At 42.2% G+C, this 21,645-nt stretch overlaps 1 protein-coding gene across 1 annotated transcript in view; it reads right to left on the reverse strand.

Annotated features, from left to right (window-relative positions):
* LOC137341235 (dynein axonemal heavy chain 9-like) overlaps positions 1–21,645 on the reverse strand; it is a 422,940-nt gene that overhangs the window by 230,381 nt on the left and 170,914 nt on the right. Inside the window, exons 40-41 of the mRNA XM_068004307.1 lie at positions 21,514–21,616; positions 16,091–16,330 (exon numbers count right to left, since the gene is read on the reverse strand). Coding sequence (XP_067860408.1) covers positions 16,091–16,330; positions 21,514–21,616 — 343 coding nt within the window. The remainder of the gene's footprint in view (positions 1–16,090; positions 16,331–21,513; positions 21,617–21,645) is intronic.

Consider the following 21,645-nt stretch of genomic DNA (forward strand, 5'->3'; position numbering starts at 1 on the left):
CAGAGAGAGGAGGTATACTCAATGTACCTTTTTGATATGTGAATATCATTTCAATCTCGCTGCTCACAGCATTTCCAAAAGATACAGTGAATGTGTCTGTCATGATCATCACATGAAAGATTCAGCTGGCCTTAGAATACACATATAAATCTAAATCTTTCATTTATATTTGGTCACTGAGAAAGGCTTTTGGCATTATTTTAGCCTGGAAAAACAGATGGGTGGGAGTGGGGGGGAAGGGAGTGGGGGGGGGGGGGGCAGTGACAATTAGAAAAATCTAAAACCTGCCCCCAAACCGCCTCCATCCCGTCCATTTCCGGTTTTCACGGGGTCGGGACGAGGGACGGACGACCAATCCGCTCTTAGGAGGTGGGTCGAGCATTAAAAGTTTTCAAGAAGGCTGTGTGCCTCCATTTTCAAAGCTTTTTTGATTTTGGCCCCCAGGGGGCCGGGATTCCCGGGCCTTCTCCTTCACGTCTTGCGAGAGGAGGCGAGAAGGCCTGAAACTGCAGGTAAATGCCTTCATAGCACAGCTTGTGAGCCCGGAGGAGCATGAATGCTTCCCCCAGTCCCAAGTCTACCTGCAGCAACCCCCACCACCCCCCCGCCCCCACTATCTCCGACTCCCCCCACCGCGATCTCTGACTCCCCCACCACGACCTCCGACCTCATGTTAGCCCCCGAACCTGACCCCCCCCCCCCCCCCCCGATGACTGACCCCCGGTGACCCCTCCCCATGACCCTGACCCCCAATCTAACACTTGCTGATCACATCCTCTTCCTGGCTCTTCTCCCGTCTGACGGGCTGGCTCTCAGTCAATCAGGCTGGCCTGTCAGGCGGGAAACTGGCAAAAAAGTAAAAAAAACAACATCCTTACGTCAAAATAGCAATGACCTCCAGTTACTTCTAGGTTTCCCGTCAGGAATTCCACCCCCCCCCGCCTGCCCCAACCCCCCGGCTAAAATTATGCCCTTTGTTTTATCGCTAACATTGCCACATATACTCCAAGGGCTTGGTTTAATTGAACCTGGATACAGCTGCTTTCTTGTAGAACAATACTATGCACAAATGAGTGGATATCCTCCTCACGGAATGAAAGAAACACCAGACTCACCTTCCCTTCAAGTCACCTGATAATGTCCCACTCAAACCAAACTCAGGTACCAAAATATGGTGGTGAAAGAAGACACAAATTCCATTGGCAGATCAGCTGGTTGTTTATATTGGGGCAGAAATTCGGGCGCACCTATCTTTGGGGAGGGGAGAGGGATCAGAGGCACAGAGGCTGGCGGGAGGAGAGAGATTGCAGACCAGGTCAGGAAATCAAAAGATGGATTAGGGGGAGCAGCGCGATCAGGGCAGGGGTTAGAGTGACCAGCGTTCTTTAAATGTGGGGTCGGGATGAGCACTCCTGCTCCTCCAGGCTCTACAATCAGGTAAATAATTTTCAAAAACTTACCTTTTTGGTAGCAGGCGGTCCTGAGATCTGGTTTTACTGAGTGCAGCCACCTCAGGGCAAACTAAACTTGCAGTGTGGGCCTCAAACAGGCACTAGGTCCCTTATTTGCATATGCAAAGGGCTTAATGCTTGTTCCAAGCATGAACACATTACGACAATTTTTTTTGCCTTTCCCAATATGCTGTGCGACGAATTTCTGTCCAGAAATGAGCCTGCACTTCCTGCCCGCCAGATTGGGAGCTTAGTAGGCCGGTTAGTGGCCAAATTTATAGGCCATTATATTTAAGAGCAGCAAACTGGGAACAATACCAGAATTCAAGAAAGGGACAGAGAGAAAACAGGGAACGACAGGCCAGTTGGCCTGATATCAGTCGTCAGGAAAATGCTGGAATCCATTCTTATGATTAGGCAGAGTCAACATGGTTTTATGAAAGGGAAATCGTGTTTTTTGTGGATGTAATTAGCAGGGTAGATAAAGGGGAACCAGTACATTTGGATTTTCAAAAGGCATTCAATAAGGTGCCACACAAAAGGTTGTTACACAAGATAAGGACTCATGGGGTTGGGGGTAATATAATAGCATGGATAGAGGATTAGTTAATGGACAGCAAACAGACAGTAGGGATAAACTGGTCATTTTCAGTTTGGCAGGCTGTGACTGGTGGGGTGCTGCAAGGATCAGTACTGGGGCCCCAGCTATTTACAAGCTATATTAACGTCTTAGATGAAGGGGCCGAGTGCAATGTATCCATGCTTGCTGACTATACAAAGCTCGGTGGGAAAGTAAGCTGTGAGGAGGACACAATGAGTCTGCATTGGGATATAGATGGGTTAAGTGAGTGGGCAAGAAGGTAGCAGATGAAGTATAATGTGGGGAAATATGAGGTTATTCACTTTGGTAGGAAGGATAGAAAAACAGAATAGTTTTTAAATGGTGAGAAACTATTAAATGTTCACGTTCAGAGAGATTTGGGTGTCCTTGTCCACGAAACACGAAGTTAATATGCAGGTACAGCAAGCAATTAGGAAGGCAAATGGTGTGTTGGCTTTTATTGCGAGAGGGTTGGAGTACAAGAGTAAGGAAATCTTGCTACAATTGTACACAATTGTTCCCCACTTTATACAATTGTACAGGGCTCCGGTGAGACCACACCTGGAGTACTGTGTACAGTTTTCGTCTCCTAACCTAAGGAAGGATATACTTGCCTTAGAGGCGGTGCAACAAAGCAATAATTCCTGGGATGAGAGGGTTGTCCTATGAGGAGTGATTGAGAAGACTGGGCTTATATTCTCTGGAGTTTAGAAAAATGAGAGGTGATCTCATTGAAACGTATGAAATTATGAGAGGGCTTGACAGGGTAGGTGCGGAGAGGCTGTTTCCCATGGCTGGAGAGTCTAGAACTAGGGGGCATAGTCTCAGGATAAGGGGTGGGCGATTTAGGACAGAGATGAGGAGGAATTTCTTCACTCAGAGGGTGGTGAATCTTTGGAATTGTCTACCCCCCCCGGAGGGCAGTGGATGCTCAGTCGTTGAGTATATTCAAGGCTGAGATAGGTTTTTGGACTCTAAGGGAATCAAGGGATATGGGGATCAGTCTGGAAAGTGGAGTTGAGTTCGAAGATCGGTCATGATCTTAATAAATGGCGGAGTAGGCTCGAGGGACAGTATGGCCTACTCCAGCTCCTATTTCTTATATTCTTATACCTTAATGACGGTAACTCAAATTTGTTATTCTGAAAAGCAGAAAGATAAAAGTTAGACAGATATAGCTGTTGACAGATAATAGAACATGACGGTATGTTCTCATTGCATCTATGACCTGCCTAGTTGTGACAACTAATGATGGTATAAATTGGGAGAGCTTCAATCTGTAACAAACTCCCAAGCCAGGCCTTGTTCTATGCCTACAACGAAACTCCTCCTTACAGATGTACTAAGAGTGAATGCAGGTACAATGATAAATTAGAACCTGTTGCAAACTTGAGCATTTGGTCAATCTGACGGAAAGCCTTCCAATGAAAAAACAGCTTATAATAAAGGGATTAACTACTTCACAGACTATAAGAGTGTTTTGGAAAAATTCTTCACAACTTAAACGTGTTCCACATCATAACTAAAATTGCTTCTTAATGTCAATACAGAAGAGCAGGCTGTACACAGGAAGGTAAATTTCTTACTGTGAATAGTGATTTGTATCACACATACTGACCAGTTCCGGGGTATCAACTGCTAACTATCGCAATGCAGCCATTGCATCCAAAGCAGTGATCCTCTATGTGAATGACAGCATAGAGATAAACCAGCAATGGATTAAAACTCTCATCTAACACTCATACTGTAGGCATTAAAAACAACAATGACACCGATAATAAACCCAAGCTTGCCATCACCTAATTATTACCTCCTGAGAGCTTAACTTCTCTCGTAGTTTCAGGAAACTAGCACTTTAATCTGATAAACTTTGTTTGGCTCTGGAAGATACTTGGTTTGGGGAGGGGGGGTGGATTTTCCTCTTTGAGGAGGAATTCTTCTCATGCTTTTTGCTGGGTTCTGGCTCATTGCATATGAATAGCGGGCTCCTGGGGGATTCCTGCCATGAAGTGAGAGCCCGCCAATTCAAATGAGGAAATTTCAGCAATGTTGTCATGAGGATGCCACTGCGGCATCATAAGAGACAGCAAGCGACTTTAAAGGAGCATAATAGCCCCAAAGATTGGATGGAAGGCTGCCACTGAAGGTCTTATCCGAGACTGACGCCTTTACCAGATAAGTGTCTGGGGCCAACTAGAGCGAGAAACGGCCACTACAATGCCACAACTCTTGGTCCTTCCACCTGGCAGCCCCAGGTAGCGGTGGTAATGGGAGGAAAGAAGAGAAAGTCGCAGGGGGATCCAGGGCCCCACCCCCATTTGCACGCAGTGAGTGGGGTAGGAATGGCTCGCAGCAGTGCTTGGTGGGAAATCCCGCTGAAAGCGGAGGTAGGCCTCACCGCCCAAAGTTTGCAACATTCTCAGTCGTGATCCTGTCTGATTTTTGGGTGGAATTCTGGAGGAGAATTTCTCCCTCTCCCAATGTTTTCCTAAATCCCAGGTTAAACTTCAAAAGTTTATCTCAACAACAACTTGCATTTATATAGCGCCTTTAAGGTAGTAAAACATCCCAAGGCACTTCACAGGAGCGTTATCAAACAAAATTTGTCACCGAGCCACATAAAGAGATACCAGGACAGTTGACCAAAAGCTTGGTCAAAGAGGTAGGTTTTAAGGAGCACCTTAAAGGAGGAGAGAAAGGGATAGAGAGGCGGAGAGGTTTAGGGAGGGAATTCCAGAGCTTAGGGCCGAGGCAACTGATGGTACAGCCGCCAATGGTGGAGTGATTAAAATTGGGGATACGCAAGCGGCAAGAATTGGAGAAGCGCAGAGATCTCGGAAGGTTGTAGGGCTGCAGGAGGTTTCAGAGATAGGGAAGGATAAGGCCATGGAGGGATTTGAAAACAAGGATGAGAATTTTAAAATCCAGGTATTCCCGGACGGGAGCTAATGTCGGTCAGCGAGCACAGGGGTAATGGGTGAACGAGACTTGGTGCAAGTTAGGATACGGGCAGCAGAGTTTTGGATGAGCTAAAGTTTATGGAGGGTGGAAGATGGGAGGCCAGCCAGGAGAGCAGTGGAATGGTCAAGTCTAGAGGTAACGAAGGCATGGATGCGGGTTTTAGCAACAGATGAGCTGAGGCAGGGGTGGAGACGAATGATGTTACAGAGGTGGAAGTAGGCAGTCTTAGTGATGGAGCGGATATGTGGTCAGAAGCTCATCTCAGGGTCAAATAGGACACCAAGGTTGCGAACGTTCTGGTTCAGCCTTGGACAGTGGCCAGGGAGAGGGATGGAGCCGGTGGGTAGGGAACACAATTTGTAGCGGGGACCGAAGACAATGTAATATAATGCTCTCAACTATTCAGTTCTTCGAATCCACTGAGAGAAGCTGGAGGATCCATTGTGGCTGGACAAAACCTCAGATACAAGTTTTATGTTTGCTTGCTGCTCCAGATTTAGTATTACTAAGAGGGTTAGCAAAGCACCATGTCTTTTATTATTTTTGTATATTCAAAGAGGCTAAACATTCTGTAATGAAGTGAAATCTGTTGCATTGATTTTCCACAACCATCTGATACGATATTTAATCTACTATCTCAAGGCGAGGAGAACATGACTGCACTCATTGCCAATGTACTGAGCTAATCACTGTTAACAAGCATTTCTCTTCAACCCCTGGACAATACTGTGAAGTTCACCAAGGCGCTCTTAATTAAATGAGTGATGGAAAATCAGAGAATGGGTTACAATTCAGACAAAGTGTTCACTGAGAATGCTATCCTGCTGCATTTTGTGGTGATGTTACTGTGGGGACAGGCTAAAATACTGTGCTGGATATACAAATAGAAAGCCAGGATTATAATATTTTCTACCTTTTTAAAAGATTGGATAATGAAACACAGTGATGCACTGTAGACGAATAGGCAACAGGGAGTGACAACACGGCAGTGGTCTAATTGTGTGCTTGTACAGCAGATTTTGTAGAAGATGTTGTGCAGATAAAGTCACACTTCAGTTTGTAGTGAGCGTGGGCTCGGCTATGGGTGTAACCATGAGAGACGTTATCCAGTGGAGCACTCAAATTGCAACAATTCGCTTCTGTTCAAATGTTATAATTGTGGAAGAATTCTAAATTTAAAAAGTGCTATAGGCCTGCTCTCCCAGTTTTGGAGGCCAGCCAAACCTCCTATGCTGCAGTTAACCTAGTGACAGTATTGGCTCCAGCCAATGGTATTCTTGTTAATACTGCCTGGCTCTAACTGGAATTCTCCTGCTTAGGTCAGACCTCAGCACATGCCTGCTCACACCCAGCGTCGTGAGAACGTCTTGGCCCTTAGAGAGGGGAAGGAGTCCCACACCACTTCACTCCTGCATAAAGTCAGGTCTCGGGTTGCCAAGTCTAGTTGGACTGTATTCCAGGAGGGTTCAGCCTGCCTCCAACCGCGGCCCCACACTCTCCTGACAGTAGTCACCTAAAGCATCAATCATTCAGTAATGGGAGCTACAATACCCACAATCCTCTGCACTCCAGAAACCACTCTATCCATCACATGGTTGTACCGCACGGAGTGTGTGCGCGCCTGGGCTGCATTGCATCTTGGGCTTGTCACGGCCCAGCTGTTTGTTGTTATTCTGGCCGGAGTGAAACAGCAGAAGAAAATGTCCCTGTGATTTTTCTCCCAGGTTGCTCACAGGAGTGTCCAGGAGATTAACCTTTGATTCCTGGAGACTCCAGGGCAATCCTGTAGGGTTGGCAACCCTAGTCGGGTCTCACCTCTGGAGTTATCCTGCAACTTTATTGTTGCTGCAAAGTGGAAATCACATCATTAGACTACTGCCGTGTTATCACTTCCCCCGATGCTCATTAGTCTACAATGCATTACTGTGTTTCATTATCCTCATTTTTAAAAAGATAGAAAATCTTGTATATTAAAATTCTGGCTTTCCATTCATGTTCCCAGTGCAGTATTTTAGCAGTAAAGTACATACAGCAACATCGAAGCAGCAGCAACACAGCATCATCAGTGAACTCCTTGTCTGAATTATTACCCATTCTCTTGACTTCTTTTCAACTCACTTATTTCATTTAAAGCACCTTGGTGAACTTCACTGTGCCAGCTGCTTATATATTTTCATGCCCTACATCATTTGGCAGCATGCAACATGAGCTACGAGTGACACAAAACTGGCTCCAACAGCACATCCTTCCATCAGATGCCACTGAAGGGTAATACAGAATAATTGGAAATGGGGGACAGCATATAAATCAGCTAACACTTACTCCCGTCTACAACGAAAAATTACTGCTAATAAAAAAGCAATATGCCAGTATTTGAATTAACTAGAAGTATTATTGTGATGGGAATGCAACTTAAATATGTTATTAAAATGGATCATAATACATAATTGGCAAAGCCTCCAAGCACACTGTCATTTTTTTTACCGCCATGTGGTAGTAAATAAAACAACTGACGATTGAACTAACTGTTCAGTCAGCTTTTGCTAAATAATGTCTGACCCAATTTTGTTTGCAGTGGCTACTATCCCCCACTTGACCTTGATAGCAGGCAATCTTCCTCATCATTCCTTTAAAATGCCTCACGCTAGATGAGTTCTCCCGCAGCTAATGAGAGGGTGAGATTCTGCTTGGCAACCTGGTCATTCTTTTCAGCATTTTCTTTCGAAACTGTCACAAAGCCAATCCTGCCGGGTTGATTCCTTCAATTTTGTTTAATGCCAGCAGATCACCTGCTTGCGATATCTCAAATGACATGTTGTTTTATCATGACAATGTATCAATGTATTATTCTGCTAAGATGAAGCTGTGTTTTAAGTGACCTTGTCCCTTTAAGCCCACGAGGTCTAATCTCTGTGAGCAATCATCACTTGAGGTCAGTCAGAGTTTAATTGCAGTTCGATGAGGGAAATATGAAGATTGGATGGCAAATTTCCAGCTCCAGGTCAGAAAAAAAAACCCATCCTGAATTGGCAGCCTTTCTTTCTCTGCCTTATACTTTTGACATTTCAAAGTGTGATGCACACTCTCTAAACCATTCTACAGATAGACATATTACTCCGAGAAAGAATAGTTCAGAAGAGAACATGGCCAATTCATAACTTAAAATTTATATTTATAATTTATCCAGATGCTTTTCCATCTTGAATTGGGACACTCACTGCTGAAAAGCTATTAACATGGCTTTGAAACTGTGTTTTATCAACTTGCAAAGCAATGATAATGCTTGTATTGCAAAAGGGCTAAGCTCATCCAGCTCATTTCCCTCCTAGAATGGTAGTAATCCTTCTTTAACTTGTGTTTAAGTGACTTAAGGATTTCAAATCCATATTTCTTTTTGAACCCTCAGCAAGATTTCTTTACCCCCTTCTTATTTTCCCTCTGATGTTCTCCACTCACTCCTCCTTCCACTGACTCCTGCTTGAGTACTGTTCCTCAGGTAGTGACAGCCCTCCAGTACATCAGCCAAAGGCTCTTTAAACACACAATCACTCACCCATCCACGCATGTGCGCTTCCCAACGGGCATCACTGGATAGCACTCTGAGCTGGAACCTTTGCCCTTTGTGATAAAACACATCCCAGATATAGAGTGAAGTTCCCTTTACTCTGCTTTGAGAATGTGCCTGAACCTGCAAACTCAGAAATGCACTCTATACTGCGCTAGTACAAATTGTTCCACTATTAACACAAGCTCCAAATACGGCTTCTGTCCGTGACATTGCCCGTTTAGTGCCAATTTCTGTAGGGTCAAAGCGTGGACTCTTTTGTGCTGTGCTGTGCCTACTAGGAACTGGATTAATGCTGGTTAAACTTGCTTTATGTAGGACGCTTATAGCTAACAGATGTAGGAGTCTGAGCTAGATTCAAAGCCAGGTCAGTGAAAGTACAGTGCAGTAGCTTGTTGCATCGTCCAGCCCTCCATACCTGCCATTTCTAATAATGGTGACATCCCAATTGATATGCAGTTTAATGTAGGAGCATCATTTGGGTATTTTCTTTAAAAACAGAAACTTCTGAGGGAAGTTGCAGAGTGCAAGATGGGATGCAAGTTAACCGTTATGGGGTATGGGATGGCATAGGAGTCAATGATAAAGAAATAAAGTACAGGGATGCGGAAGAAGACACTACAGTTTGGTCTGGCCAACATTGGTTGTTCTTTTCCAGCTTAAAATGAAAATTAACAAATGACTTGGGACCGTGACACAACCTCAGTGCTCAGATGTTACTAATAAACCCGTCAAACTTTCCTCAAGTTTCACTCTAGTGGTGTACAACATTAGCAGAATCCCTCATTTGCACTACAGTCTTTGAAGGTCCCATAGGCAACAGTGTATAAAGCAGAGTGAACCATGGGGAAAAAAACGGGATTGAAAGTGCAGTTGGTTAGAACATTGCTTTATCACCTCTGGGGATTTGGGTTTGAATCTTGCCAAGGCTGGTGGAATGAAAGTCTCTACCTTCCGTCAGCTGTAATGAAATGAGTCTAAAAGTTTCAACCCAGTTTCTAATAGGCACAAAGCCACAGCACAAAACTGCTTATAATTTGGCAGTCACACTCCTTTATCAGAATATAATTTCTGCTAACTGAAGAATCTTATTGAAAGTGATACAGTAATAATCTGGATATAAAATTGTAAATTAGCATTTTACTCTGTCAAGATATCTGTGTGCATCGCTAATATTGTAGAGCCCATATTTTGGGATATCAGGCAAATCTTTCTGAACTGATAACCTGAATCCATTATATTTTGTCTTTTATTTGTGATGTGATATAAACAGGTTACCGTAGTCTCTAATAGGTCAAAATGAAAGTCTTCAATTGTAGTATTTACCAAACAACTTGCTTACTTTTATGTAAGCCCCCAAAGTGCAAAGCAATTAGACTTCCTTGTTAAAGATGCTGGTGACAGTTAGTGTACGCATCTGTTGCTAAATTGTGCAGCTAATTATAGAGACAGAAGGATACAAAGATTCATGAATTCATTATAACTGTGGAATTTCACTGGTGCTGTTTACAGGTCATAATATGAAACAGCTGAATGCCATTCTACAAAGCTCAACGTAACCTTGAGGAACAGCCCCTTATCTTTCTAGTTGGAAGTTTGCAGCCCTCTGACCTTAATAACGACTGAACTACAGTTCCCATTTTCTCTCCAACAGGAATTGCTGGTAATGTGCATTTCCAGGGATGGAAGGGTATGGAATGGGTTGGTGCTTGAGTGAGTAACCCCCTCAGGACACTGTGCTAGCAAGGTATTTTGCACCCTCTGTGTTTACCTGCTTTTTTTCTTCTACTCAGCTCTTGGGCTACTGGAGCCAGTTCCACTTTACCAGTTTTTCATGCGTCCCTTAAGTAAGAGAGGATTATAGGTAAGGGAAAGCAATCAGCGGAGACTCTATGGTTAGAGTTGAGGAATAAGAGAGGACTTAAAACTGTAAAGGGAGTTGTCTACAGGCTTCCTGATAGCAGCAATGGAGTGGCAGAATGTATTAATTCAGAGATTAGAGAAGCTTGTAGCAAAAGCAGAGTTGTTTTAATGGGACACTTTAATTTTCATATAGACTGGGAAGGGCAGAGTAGCTCAAGTCAGAAAGGTAGTGAATTTCTTGAGTGCATTCAAGATAGTTTTCTGGAGCAATATGTTCTAGAACCAACAAGAGGGCAGGCCATACTAGATTTAGTAATGAATCATAGAAGTTACAACATGGAAACAGGCCCTTCGGCCCAACATGTCCATGTCGCCCAGTTTATACCACTAAGCTAGTCCCAATTTCCTGCACTTGGCCCATATCCCTCTATACCCATCTTACCCATGTAACTGTCCAAATGCTTTTTAAAAGACAAAATTGTACCCGCCTCTACTACTGCCTCTGGCAGCTCGTTCCAGACACTCACCACCCTTTGAGTGAAAAAATGAGCAAGACTTAGTTAATAATCTAACAGTAAGGGAACATTTATCTAACACTAATCATAATATGATCGAACTCAATGTTAGATTTGAAACAGAGAAACGTAACACAGTTACTAAGATTCAAGATTTTGGCAAGGCTAGCTTCAACGGGATGCGACAGAGATTGACGACAGCAAACTGGTCAAAACTGTTAACGGGTAAAACTACAGATGAACAGTGGGAGGTGTTCAAAAAAGAATTTAACTTAATACAGGACCAGTATATGCACCTAAGGGGCAAGAGCTCTACTTACCAAAAACAGCCATGGTCGACAAAAGAGGTGAGAGATAACTTAAAACTAAAGGGAAGAGTGCAAAGAATAGTGTAGATCCAGGGGACTGGGAGAGATATAAAGACAACAAAGATAGTAAGAGCTGCAGAATGGGAATATGAAAAGAAACTTGCGATGGGTATCAAAATTAACACAAGAAGTTTTTACAATTTAGAAGAAAAAAGGTCGTGAAGGGTAATGTGGGCCCTTTAAAAACAAATGCGGGTAATATTGCAAATGAAAATAAGGAAATGGCAGACTTGTTGAATAATTACTCTGTGTCAGTCTTCACAGTAAAGGAAGAAGATAATATACCTGACATTCCAGGGAAACTAATAATGAATCAAGGACTGGAACTCACTAAAATTAACGTAAGCAAGAAAACAGTATTAGTAAAAATGACACTGACTGACAACTCCCCAGGACTTGATGGTTTCCACCCCGGTTTTTAAAGGAAGTAGTGAGGAAATTGCAGATGCTTTAGCCATGATCTTCCAAAGTTCTCTCGATTCAGGAATTGTCCCTTTTAGATTGGAAAATTGCAAATGTAACTATTATTTAAGAAAGGTGAGAGCGAGAAACCAAGAAATTATAGACCTGTTAGTTTAACATCTATTGTGGGGAAGTTATTGGAATCTATAATTAAGGACAGTGTGACCGAGCACTTGGAGAAATTTGAGCTGATTAGAGAGAGCCAACATGGATTTGTAAAGAGTAGGTCATGTCTAACGAACCGAATTGAATTTTTTGAGGAAGTTACTAAAGTAGCAGACAGGGGAATGTCTATGGATGTAGTTTATATGGACTTCAGAAGGCATTCAGTAAGGTTCCACATAAGAGACTGTTAACTAAAATTAAAATTCATAGAATTGAAGGCAAATTATTGACCTAGTTAGGAAATTGGTTTAGGTAATAGAAGACATAGAGCGGGGATAATGGTTATGTACTCGAATTGGAAGGAAATGACTAGTGGTATCCCAAAGGATCTGTGCTGGGGCCTCAACTATTCACCATATTTATTAATGACTTAGATAACACAATAGAGAGCCATATATCCAAGTTTGCTGATGACACAAAGATTGGTGACATAGTAAGTAGTGTAGACGGGAGCATAAAATTACAAAGAGACATTGACACATTAAGTGAGTGAGCTAAACTGTGGCAGATGGAGGATTTCAACACAGGTAAGTGTGAGGTCATCCATTTTGGACCAAAAAAGGATCGATCCCAGTATTTTTTAAATGGTGAAAAGTTAGGAACAGTGGAGGTCCAAAGAGACTTTGGGGTCCATGTACTCAGATCACTAACATGTAGTAATCAGGTACAAAAAATAATCAAAAAGGCTAATGGAATGTAAGCTTTTATAACTAGAGGGCTAGAATATAAAGGGGAGGACCTTTTAATACAGCTATACAAAGCCATGGTTAGAGCACATCAGGAGTACGATGCACAGCTCTGGGCACCAACCTTAGAAAGGATATACTGGCCTTGGAAGGAGTGTAGCGCAGATTCACCAGAATGTTACCAGGGTTCCAAGGGTTAGGTCATGAGGAGAGATTATATAAACTAGGCTTGTATTCCCTGGAATATAGAAGGTTAAGGGGTGATTTGATTGAGGTTTTTAAGATTTGAAAGGAATTGATAGGGTAGAGAGAGAGAAACTTTTTCTGCTGGTGGGGGAGTCTAGGACAGGGGGACATAACCTTAAAATCAGAGCCAGACCATTCAGGAGACAAGTTAGGAAACACTTCTTCACGCAAAAGTTGGTAGAAATGTGGAACTCTCTCCCGCAAAAAGCAGTAGATGCTTGATCAATTAATCATTTTAAATCTGAGATCGATTCAGTATCGCTAGCCATGGGTATTAAAGGATATGAATCCAAGGCGGATGGATGGAGTCAGGATGCAGATCAGCCATGAATGGTGGAACAGGCGCAAGGGGCTGAATGGCCTATTCCTGTTCCTATGTTCCTTTCTCCCTACCTATTCCCCACCTCTTTAGCTACTCCCTCACAGTCTGCACTTCACATATATCTTTTATTTCTTTGTTTTCTCTCATAATGCCATTTTACATTTTAATGTCTAATTGAGACCCTCATTAACAGCTGAAAGATGACTGCATATAAATTGGAATTTTAAACAGTTACCCAGCCCACAGATAATCCCTTAACCCAATTTTGAGTGCTGCATTTGACAAACCTGAAGAGACTTGATAAAAGAAAGCAGTAAGTCGTATTCTCCTCTGCTCAACTTATCAGTTCATTTTTACTGTACTTCGACTCCATACTCCAGTGTATTACGAATATAAGTTTCCTTCCACAGTGACTGACTGACTGCCTCAAATCACTGTGCAACTCACTTTCACTGGGCGTCAGCTGTCTATTAGTGACAATATCAACCACTTTGACTAATGTCTGTAATCTATCAATTCACACACATGACAACTCAGTGACCACATTCAAAAGAAGAACCTGATAAGTGAAAAGCAATTACATTTATATTTTTTAAGTGCCAAAATTATGCTTCGTCATTAGTTCGTCAAGCTGCTTCTGATTTACTGTCAAATAACAGAAATTATATAAAGAACAATTTTAGTCATTTTGTTCCAGACAAACTGCTATTATGCAAGTTAGAAAGTACTAGGGCAGTATCTAACCACTTTATAATTACAGCCAAGGAACCTTCACAGATAACTAGTGGAAATAATAAATGCAAATGCTTTGGGTTTGTTCCAGAGCAGGAGACTGGAATAGGTTTGTAATGCATTTTAAAGTGTTTCTGATTCACCACTAAATGAAACCCGTAATGAGAGGATTCTCTAATGGACTGACCCTTGGGAACACAAACCAATGACAGCGTATACAATCTATCTAAACAAGTAACCTGATGGTATTTTACTATTCTAGTTACCGTTTTGCACAGTTAAATTAGTAGTTACATGGATAATGGGAGAAATTTCTGCCGTTCCCTATGTAGAGTGAAATCATAAGCACTTTTTTTTAAAATATAGATGTTTAATGATTTTGTTATAAATAGGCAACAGGAAATTTTCCCCTTATAATGTGGAACCAGTTCAGCTGCAGGTGAACGGCAGCCTTAAATGTGAATTCCACCCATTTACATCTCAGGTTGGATACAACCATGATACAGACCTGGATACAGGCAGCAGCACTGAAGCATTTGCTCACTACGTTAAGGTGCCTGCTTTGGAGTATCAGCTCAGCTCAGCTACGGCCAGTTATGTTACGGCAGTCTCACTGCTTCTGGGGATATTTATGAGGTTTTTTTTTGCTTAAACATTGTTTACATTACAGCAGTACAATACAAATGGGGTGCAAGGCTGATGGGGCAGCAGAGATGAATTGCCCTAGATTGAGGACTCTCTCCACTGAGGTTCATTCAGTTCCTTCACACTCAGCACTTCTACATTTATCTTACATCTGAGCCCAGGAGATGGTGCTTAAACAGGGACCTATGACCTCGTTGTGTTGTTCTTTCCACTTATGTTTAATAGTGCTGCCGCTCCTAAAAGAAAACGGTAAGTAGAGACTGACGGCAGCTTGTAGGATCCACTAAGATGTGGTTGTCGGATGCCATCGGGTCTCTGGAGGTTCAACTTTATACTAGAAAGAAGAATAGCTTCCCGAGTCACCAGCTGTAGAAACACTAGAAACTGTGTGGCTGGCATGATCGCATAACTAGGAAATCGAGCTTGTGATGTGGACAATCACCATGGAAACAGTTTCTTTTCAAAAAAAATACGAGATGCCGATGCATTTACTGACTTTCTAAACGATCTTTCTGTTGAAAACAGAATACGTTTCTTTTTTCTTATGATAAAACTGTTCAAGTCCAAAAATGTTCAATTTTTAAAAACAGTTACTAAAGGGCATTCTGAATTTATCACAAAGTAAATTTACCTAAAAGAAGATTTGTCTCAATTTCCAGGATTGGACAAGAATGCACCACATTTCCAATGTTTTCAACTAATTCTGCACAGAATCCTAAACTTCCATTTTAGCACAAGGAATACAGCCTTCCCTGACTATCTCTTCACCACCAACCCCCACTACCACCCTGTATGGTCGTCTCTCCTCCCCCTCTCAGCCTTTCTCAATTTCTTCTCCCTCCTACGCAGACTTTATCATATATGTTGTTGAGCTTTGTTTTGTTGTTGCTGAGGGCAAGGTTACTTCTTTTTAAAGTATTTTCTCCCCTTTAAAATGTTTTTGGATCTCCCTGCCACATGCATCATCCCCACTGTAGGAGGTAAACCAGTTGCTCCCAGATCTCTAACAACACCCCCCTCCCCCGCCCGGAAGCAGCTACTTTGAGATGTATAACTAGCTCCAGATTTCTCATCCCTCCCTCAGGGCCCCTCAGTGGTTCGGCTCAGATTCTGAGCTCAAGTGCGGAGGACCACAGCCTCGGATTCCCGCGCTGCTACTCCATGTAACAACACGTTTGGGCAGCAACCTGTTGAGCCAATCTGTTATGTGTTAATAGGAATGGTCATGATCAGAAGAGACCATTTTGGTCCACCTGGCCAGCCCCAAGAGCTTTTTTAAAAAAAAGTTCACTATCTATATCTCTCAATTGATCTTCTCACCAAATGTCTGTCTGACTCCCTCTTAAGATCAATGATGTCATGAGCCTTAGCCACCCTTCTGGGGAGTCCACTTCAATCACTCACCACCTTTGGTGTGAAATAATTAGAAATTGACTCTTTGATGGTCTAATCTCTGGCAATTTAGAACAGAGAATGTTGCTTTTGATGTTAAACGCCAGTGAACTCACCTGAAAGATATTGGACAGATCCCGCAGGTTGAAGATGTAATGGAATTTGATGGCCGTTGGCAGGTACGTAGATGCCACTTTATGATGCAGGGCCAACGCCAAGTTGATTATCTGCTGCGTAGATTTCTGCAATACCCCTGCAAAGTTGCCAAGCTTGAGATGCTGGGACAGAATGGTACTGTAGATGGTTGCCAGGGCATCCATGCCAGGAAATGACAGAGCAAACACACAGAAGTGGCGCTGCGTTAGAAAATAGAAAACATTTAGCCATACTGGTCAAGTACACTTTTACACAACAGGCAGCTGCATCTTCAGATTTCAATCTATGTGGACCATTTAAGAAGAGTGTACAGCACAGACATCTTTTAAAGCACAATACATAAATGAGATAAATAAGTAGAATGTAAATCCAGGGTTGACTGATGCTTTAATACCCCAGGAGGCATCTTTAGCAATGTTACTTCTTATTGTGGGCAAGATTTTGTGCTTGGAAATTTGAGGGATGTCAATGCTGATTGGCAACAAGTCTCTGCTCAAGTCTGGAATTCCTGTCATTCAACTGTACTTTATCACTCTTTGGATATTGAAGATTGAAGGATTAACAACTTGCACTACCCAATCCCTCAAGAATATTTGGGTTATACAAATTAGAAGATACCAGGTTCGACTCCCACTTTGTGCAGACTTAACAGATGAGGTGCAACAACTGATCTCAGTGCTGCTCGGTTGGAGGAGGAAGTTAACCATCCAGTGACCTGTGCTGAGAAGTATACATGTGTAGATGTCAGCTGAGAACAAGATCGAGCTCGGCTGTGATACCCTCCATGGTAAAATAGGCTGCTGACACTCGATGACCATTTCTGGGAACTAGCATAAGGGCGGCCAGCTCCTATGAAACTATACCCAGCGAGAGTCAGTACCTCAGGGAGAGGAGCGAAGAAAATTGGGAACTTTACAAAAATATTTGTGCTGCTAATCTGGCAAAGTAAAAACCTACCCTCACTTAATCTGCAGAAATCATCTCATTTTCAGAAAATAAAGGTATTAAGAGTAAGATATTTATGAAGATTAGAAGTGTCAGTGATAGATGCACAGTGATAGCATTGACTGAAGCTAGCACTGACTGGGCATTGCAGTATCGATGAAACATCGACACGCAGAGTTCATGAGCACTGCAGAATCTCTGGGAGTCGACAAGCTAATTATTGATTTCTTCCTTTGTTATTTTCAGTTAATGTGTCACACCGAGAATGTGCTGCCCATTTAATCTTTATTCTGCTCCAGTCAAATGCAAATAACATTCTGGAACTATGGCTGTAAAGGTCCTATATAGAAATAACTTGCACAATCTCGATGCAGTTCCTAGAGGACATGGACCTACAGCACTAAACTGCCTATCACAGTGAGAGGCTACAGAATGGTGTGGAAATAGAGAGAGAAGAAAATAGGTCATGATAGTGCAGTAGGGGTTGGAGCTGAGATACATTGTTGGGGCAGAATAGAAGGAGTTTTACTCTGCATCTGAATGTGCTATATCTCATCTGGAGGAGCTTGAATCCTACTCTGAGTTCTTCAAATAGGAAGAATTGCATTCCCCAGCACAAACATTGCTCGTGTTAATAATCACAAGATTTTTTTAAAAATTAAAAGTATATATTAAAAGAAGACTATAGAAAAAAGATTCTTGGTTATTAGATACTTTTATAAGCAAGGCTGTAGTTTGTGGTTATAAATACTTGAAGGGGAAAGAGTGGGGGAATGGGACTGACTGGATTGCTCATAGAAAGAGCTGGCTCAATGGATCGAATGGCCTCTTTCTATGCTGTAACTATTCTATGGTGGATGGAGTCTGGGATGTCTCGTGGGAACAGGCAGCGTGTGAACGTGTAAGATAAAAAGCTGTCATACTTGCTGCTGTCTGGTCCGATTAGTAATTATACTGGTGCCAATTCTTAAAATGCTCTTTTGTTCCCTCACCATATTACTGTTTCTCAGTGTCTCTGAGTCTCCAGAGGAAGATTCCCTCAGGTCACTAGCAAAATTTTAAATGAATATAAAAACACACATTTATGATGGTAAACAGTGGAAATCCTCCCAAATAAAGAAAAGGAACAGTTTTCATAAGTGAAATTGCCTGCTCTGCTGCTTCACTGTCATCCTTATCAGGGCTGTGGCCTGGAACAGGACTTCTAGGGGTGGGATTTCTATGAGGTATGATGTGCACAAACTACCAAAGTCGGGACATTTGATCTACACCAGTCTTGGGTTTCAATGGCTCCACAGTTACAGGCCTTAGCTAAAGTTCCCTTTGAGTCTACATGGATCACTGTTTCCAGTGCAAATGTGCAGCAACAGATCAGCACAGAGGTCTAGCTGTGAGCAACCTGGAATTGTTTTCAATGCTGCTGCTCAATAAGTAGGTTTTTTAAGTCCCCATCACATTTGCAGTGTCCAATCACAATTTAACCTTTGTTTAAACCATTCAGTAGTGTTGTTTAGATAGCTCTCAATTAGGCCAGTAATGTAGCCTTCATTCAAGCCAGGCATTGAAGTAGCCCTTGTTTAAGCCAGTCAGTGTTGTGCCTGCTTGAAAAGAAAGATAATCATTAATTTTCTGAGTACCAATGAAACCTGGAAACAGTAAAACCTGAAACCCAAAAACAATGATAAGAATCCCAGAAAATGCGAAGCAATAAAAATGGATTTTGATTTTATTCCATCTTGATAAACCATTGTTCCTGATTACTACCTCTGTGCTTTCCTTCTGTCTAATCAGTGTGACTGTTAAACGGCAGACAACATCAGGGGCTCACACGTTATGATATCTGTAAAATATTGAGGCCTGACCAAGTAATATATAGCACAGTTGTTAATGAGTTATTGTGTCAGTTCCTCCTGTTGAATAAATAATGAATCCGGTGGAACCCTGACCTGTTTAATGTTTATATCAGGAGTATAAAGCTCCAAAGCTCATTTGAAAGCATTACCCTTCCAAATTGTTTTGGCCATTGCATTTCTCCTTGGTCAGTACTTCTCATAGCTTTCCTCTTCTGTTCCTTCTAAGCTGTCCTGTAGGCTGTTTCTCCTCCCTACATCCTCACTGTTTTCTTTCAATTCATTCTTAGGGTATGGGTGTCATTGGCAAGGCCGGTACTATATGTAAAAGTCGGGAGAACGCCTTGGGACATTTTACTACGTTAAAGGCGCTAAATAAATGCAAGTTGTTGTTGGTAGTGTGTGACTTGGAGGTGATGCACCTGCTGCCCTTGTGTTTCTAGGTGGTGGCGGTTGCCGTTTTGGGAGGTGCTGCCAAAGAAGTTTTGGCCCATCTGACAGTTTTATTCTAAAACTCTTTCTATCCCAGGTTACCTCCCTCAGTTTTCCCTTTTTCATATAATCTTCAGGCTTTTAAAAACTAAGCTTTTTGGCATTACTTGATTTACCTCCTCTCTTTTACTCCCTTCAATTTTCATGGTGCCCACAGCATAGGCCTTGGCCCTTCACTTGGATTTCTGAACTCTAAAAAAAAAATGGGAACATAGAGGCTGCTCTGGTGAAGTGACAGTTGTCACTGTGCCTTGTGAAGACCAGGCTCTTATCTGAGTGACAAGTGTGGCACAATCTGTGAATCATGCACTCAACCGACTCAAAGTTTTCTCTCTGGGAAAATATAAAAATATAGGTGGATTTTTTTATCCATAGACTATTAAAGGTAGAAATTTAGCCCATATTTTTCACTATTGATAAAGTACCAATTTTCTAGCACCACAGAAACCCACCATTACACTCTCCAATGATATTACTGAGGAAGAGATTGCCCCTAAACCCCTGACTGTTTACATTAATTTCACTGTGGACTGGCCTGGGAACCAATCTGGAACAATCTGACCCTGTAAAAGCTGAGGGTGATGCAGCACCTTCCATTGGCTTTTTTCCAGTTGGAAAGTACTTTCCCTTTAGGCATAACTGTAATCCACCCCACTACATCTCACTGTCCCATCAAAAATCGAGATGCTCTTCTCAACTTTTCTTCACAGAGGGCCTGCCTTAACATAATTCCTGGAGTAACATGTATGGATTTCACAACAGAATCCAGATATCAGGCTGATTCTTTAAAAAGGGAAGATGAGAGAGAAGCAATACCAATGCTTACAGTCTTGCTGACACGTCTTGACTTGTGGCCGTGAGTGTGCGATTGATTACTGCACTCAGCAAGCTTCACGCAGCAATCAATTATGTGCCCATCCTATAAGTTATAGGACATGATTATAGCATTATAGATCTCTGTCGGTAAGTGATTTACATATTGTAAATGTGGGAACAGCAACTTTGTGGTCACCTAATACAGCAACTAAACAAACTGCAGAACAGAATCATTTCATCAGCAGATTGAGAGTGATATACTTTAGAGATTGTTTGGAATTTTTATTGGAATACACTTTATTTTCTACAGCACTTTATCTCTCCCCATGCCAGATGCCTCTACCTGCCTGGGGAGGTTCCATGGTCATCACCACTGTCACTCCTAAATCAGCTACTAGAAAGTAAGAAGTGTCCAAAAGTTGTTCTGCTGATTTTCTCTCCTTCCTTGGCCTCAGGGTGCCATAATCTATAGGGTGCCCTATATTATTGAATAAATAATGCAATCATCTCTCCTTACACTCCCTCCCAGGCAATTTATCTCAGCCTACCACCTGTACATCATGTGGCACTATCTCATTGGAGTTAGTTGAGAGTAGAGAGAAAGGTTCCTCATGCTGACATCGTGTAGTTATGATGTGGAGATGCCGGTGATGGACTGGGGTTGACAATTGTAAACAATTTTACAACACCAAGTTATAGTCCAGCAATTTTATTTTAAATTCACAAGCTTTCGGAGGCTTCCTCCTTCCTCAGGTAAATGTTCAGGAGCTCCTTGAAGCCTACGCATTTATACATATAGAACAATACATGGTGTTTACAGACTGCCCCTGCAACTGCCCGTTGCCAAGGCAATCACCGTGTTCAGACAGAGAGGTGTCACCTGCAGAACCCCCGAATACACATTCAACAAAAAAACAAACAGGAAAAAAAAACAGAGAGAGGCAGAAACATCCGGAAGACAGAGAAAGCCAGCAGATGACCCATTATATTAAAAACACGAACAAATGTTATCTGTTTTTAATATATTGTGAATTTAAAATAAAATTGCTGGACTATAACTTGGTGTTGTAAAATTGTTTACAATCGTGTAGTTAAACAGTGACTGACATTCTGTGCTGTTTAGTGTCAACCCCTGATGACAAAGATACATTAAGTTTCTAACAACGTAGCAGTCTGATCTGAACCTTCTTTGCACTCCACTGGGATATTACTGCAATACCAATCATGTCTTAATTGAACGGACTTTGTAGACGGACAGAGGCAGAAATCCTTCAACGTACCTGCAGGCGAGGGTTGATGGTGAAACTGCCGGACGTGGGATTCATGCAGGAAACATATTGCACATTGTGAATCTCTTTAAGTGAAAGCTTAGTTCGGTCATACCTGGTAAAAGATTTAAAAAATGCTAGTGC

Source organism: Heptranchias perlo, chromosome 23 (assembly GCF_035084215.1).
Source record: "Heptranchias perlo isolate sHepPer1 chromosome 23, sHepPer1.hap1, whole genome shotgun sequence".
Taxonomy (NCBI): Eukaryota; Metazoa; Chordata; class Chondrichthyes; order Hexanchiformes; family Hexanchidae; genus Heptranchias; species Heptranchias perlo.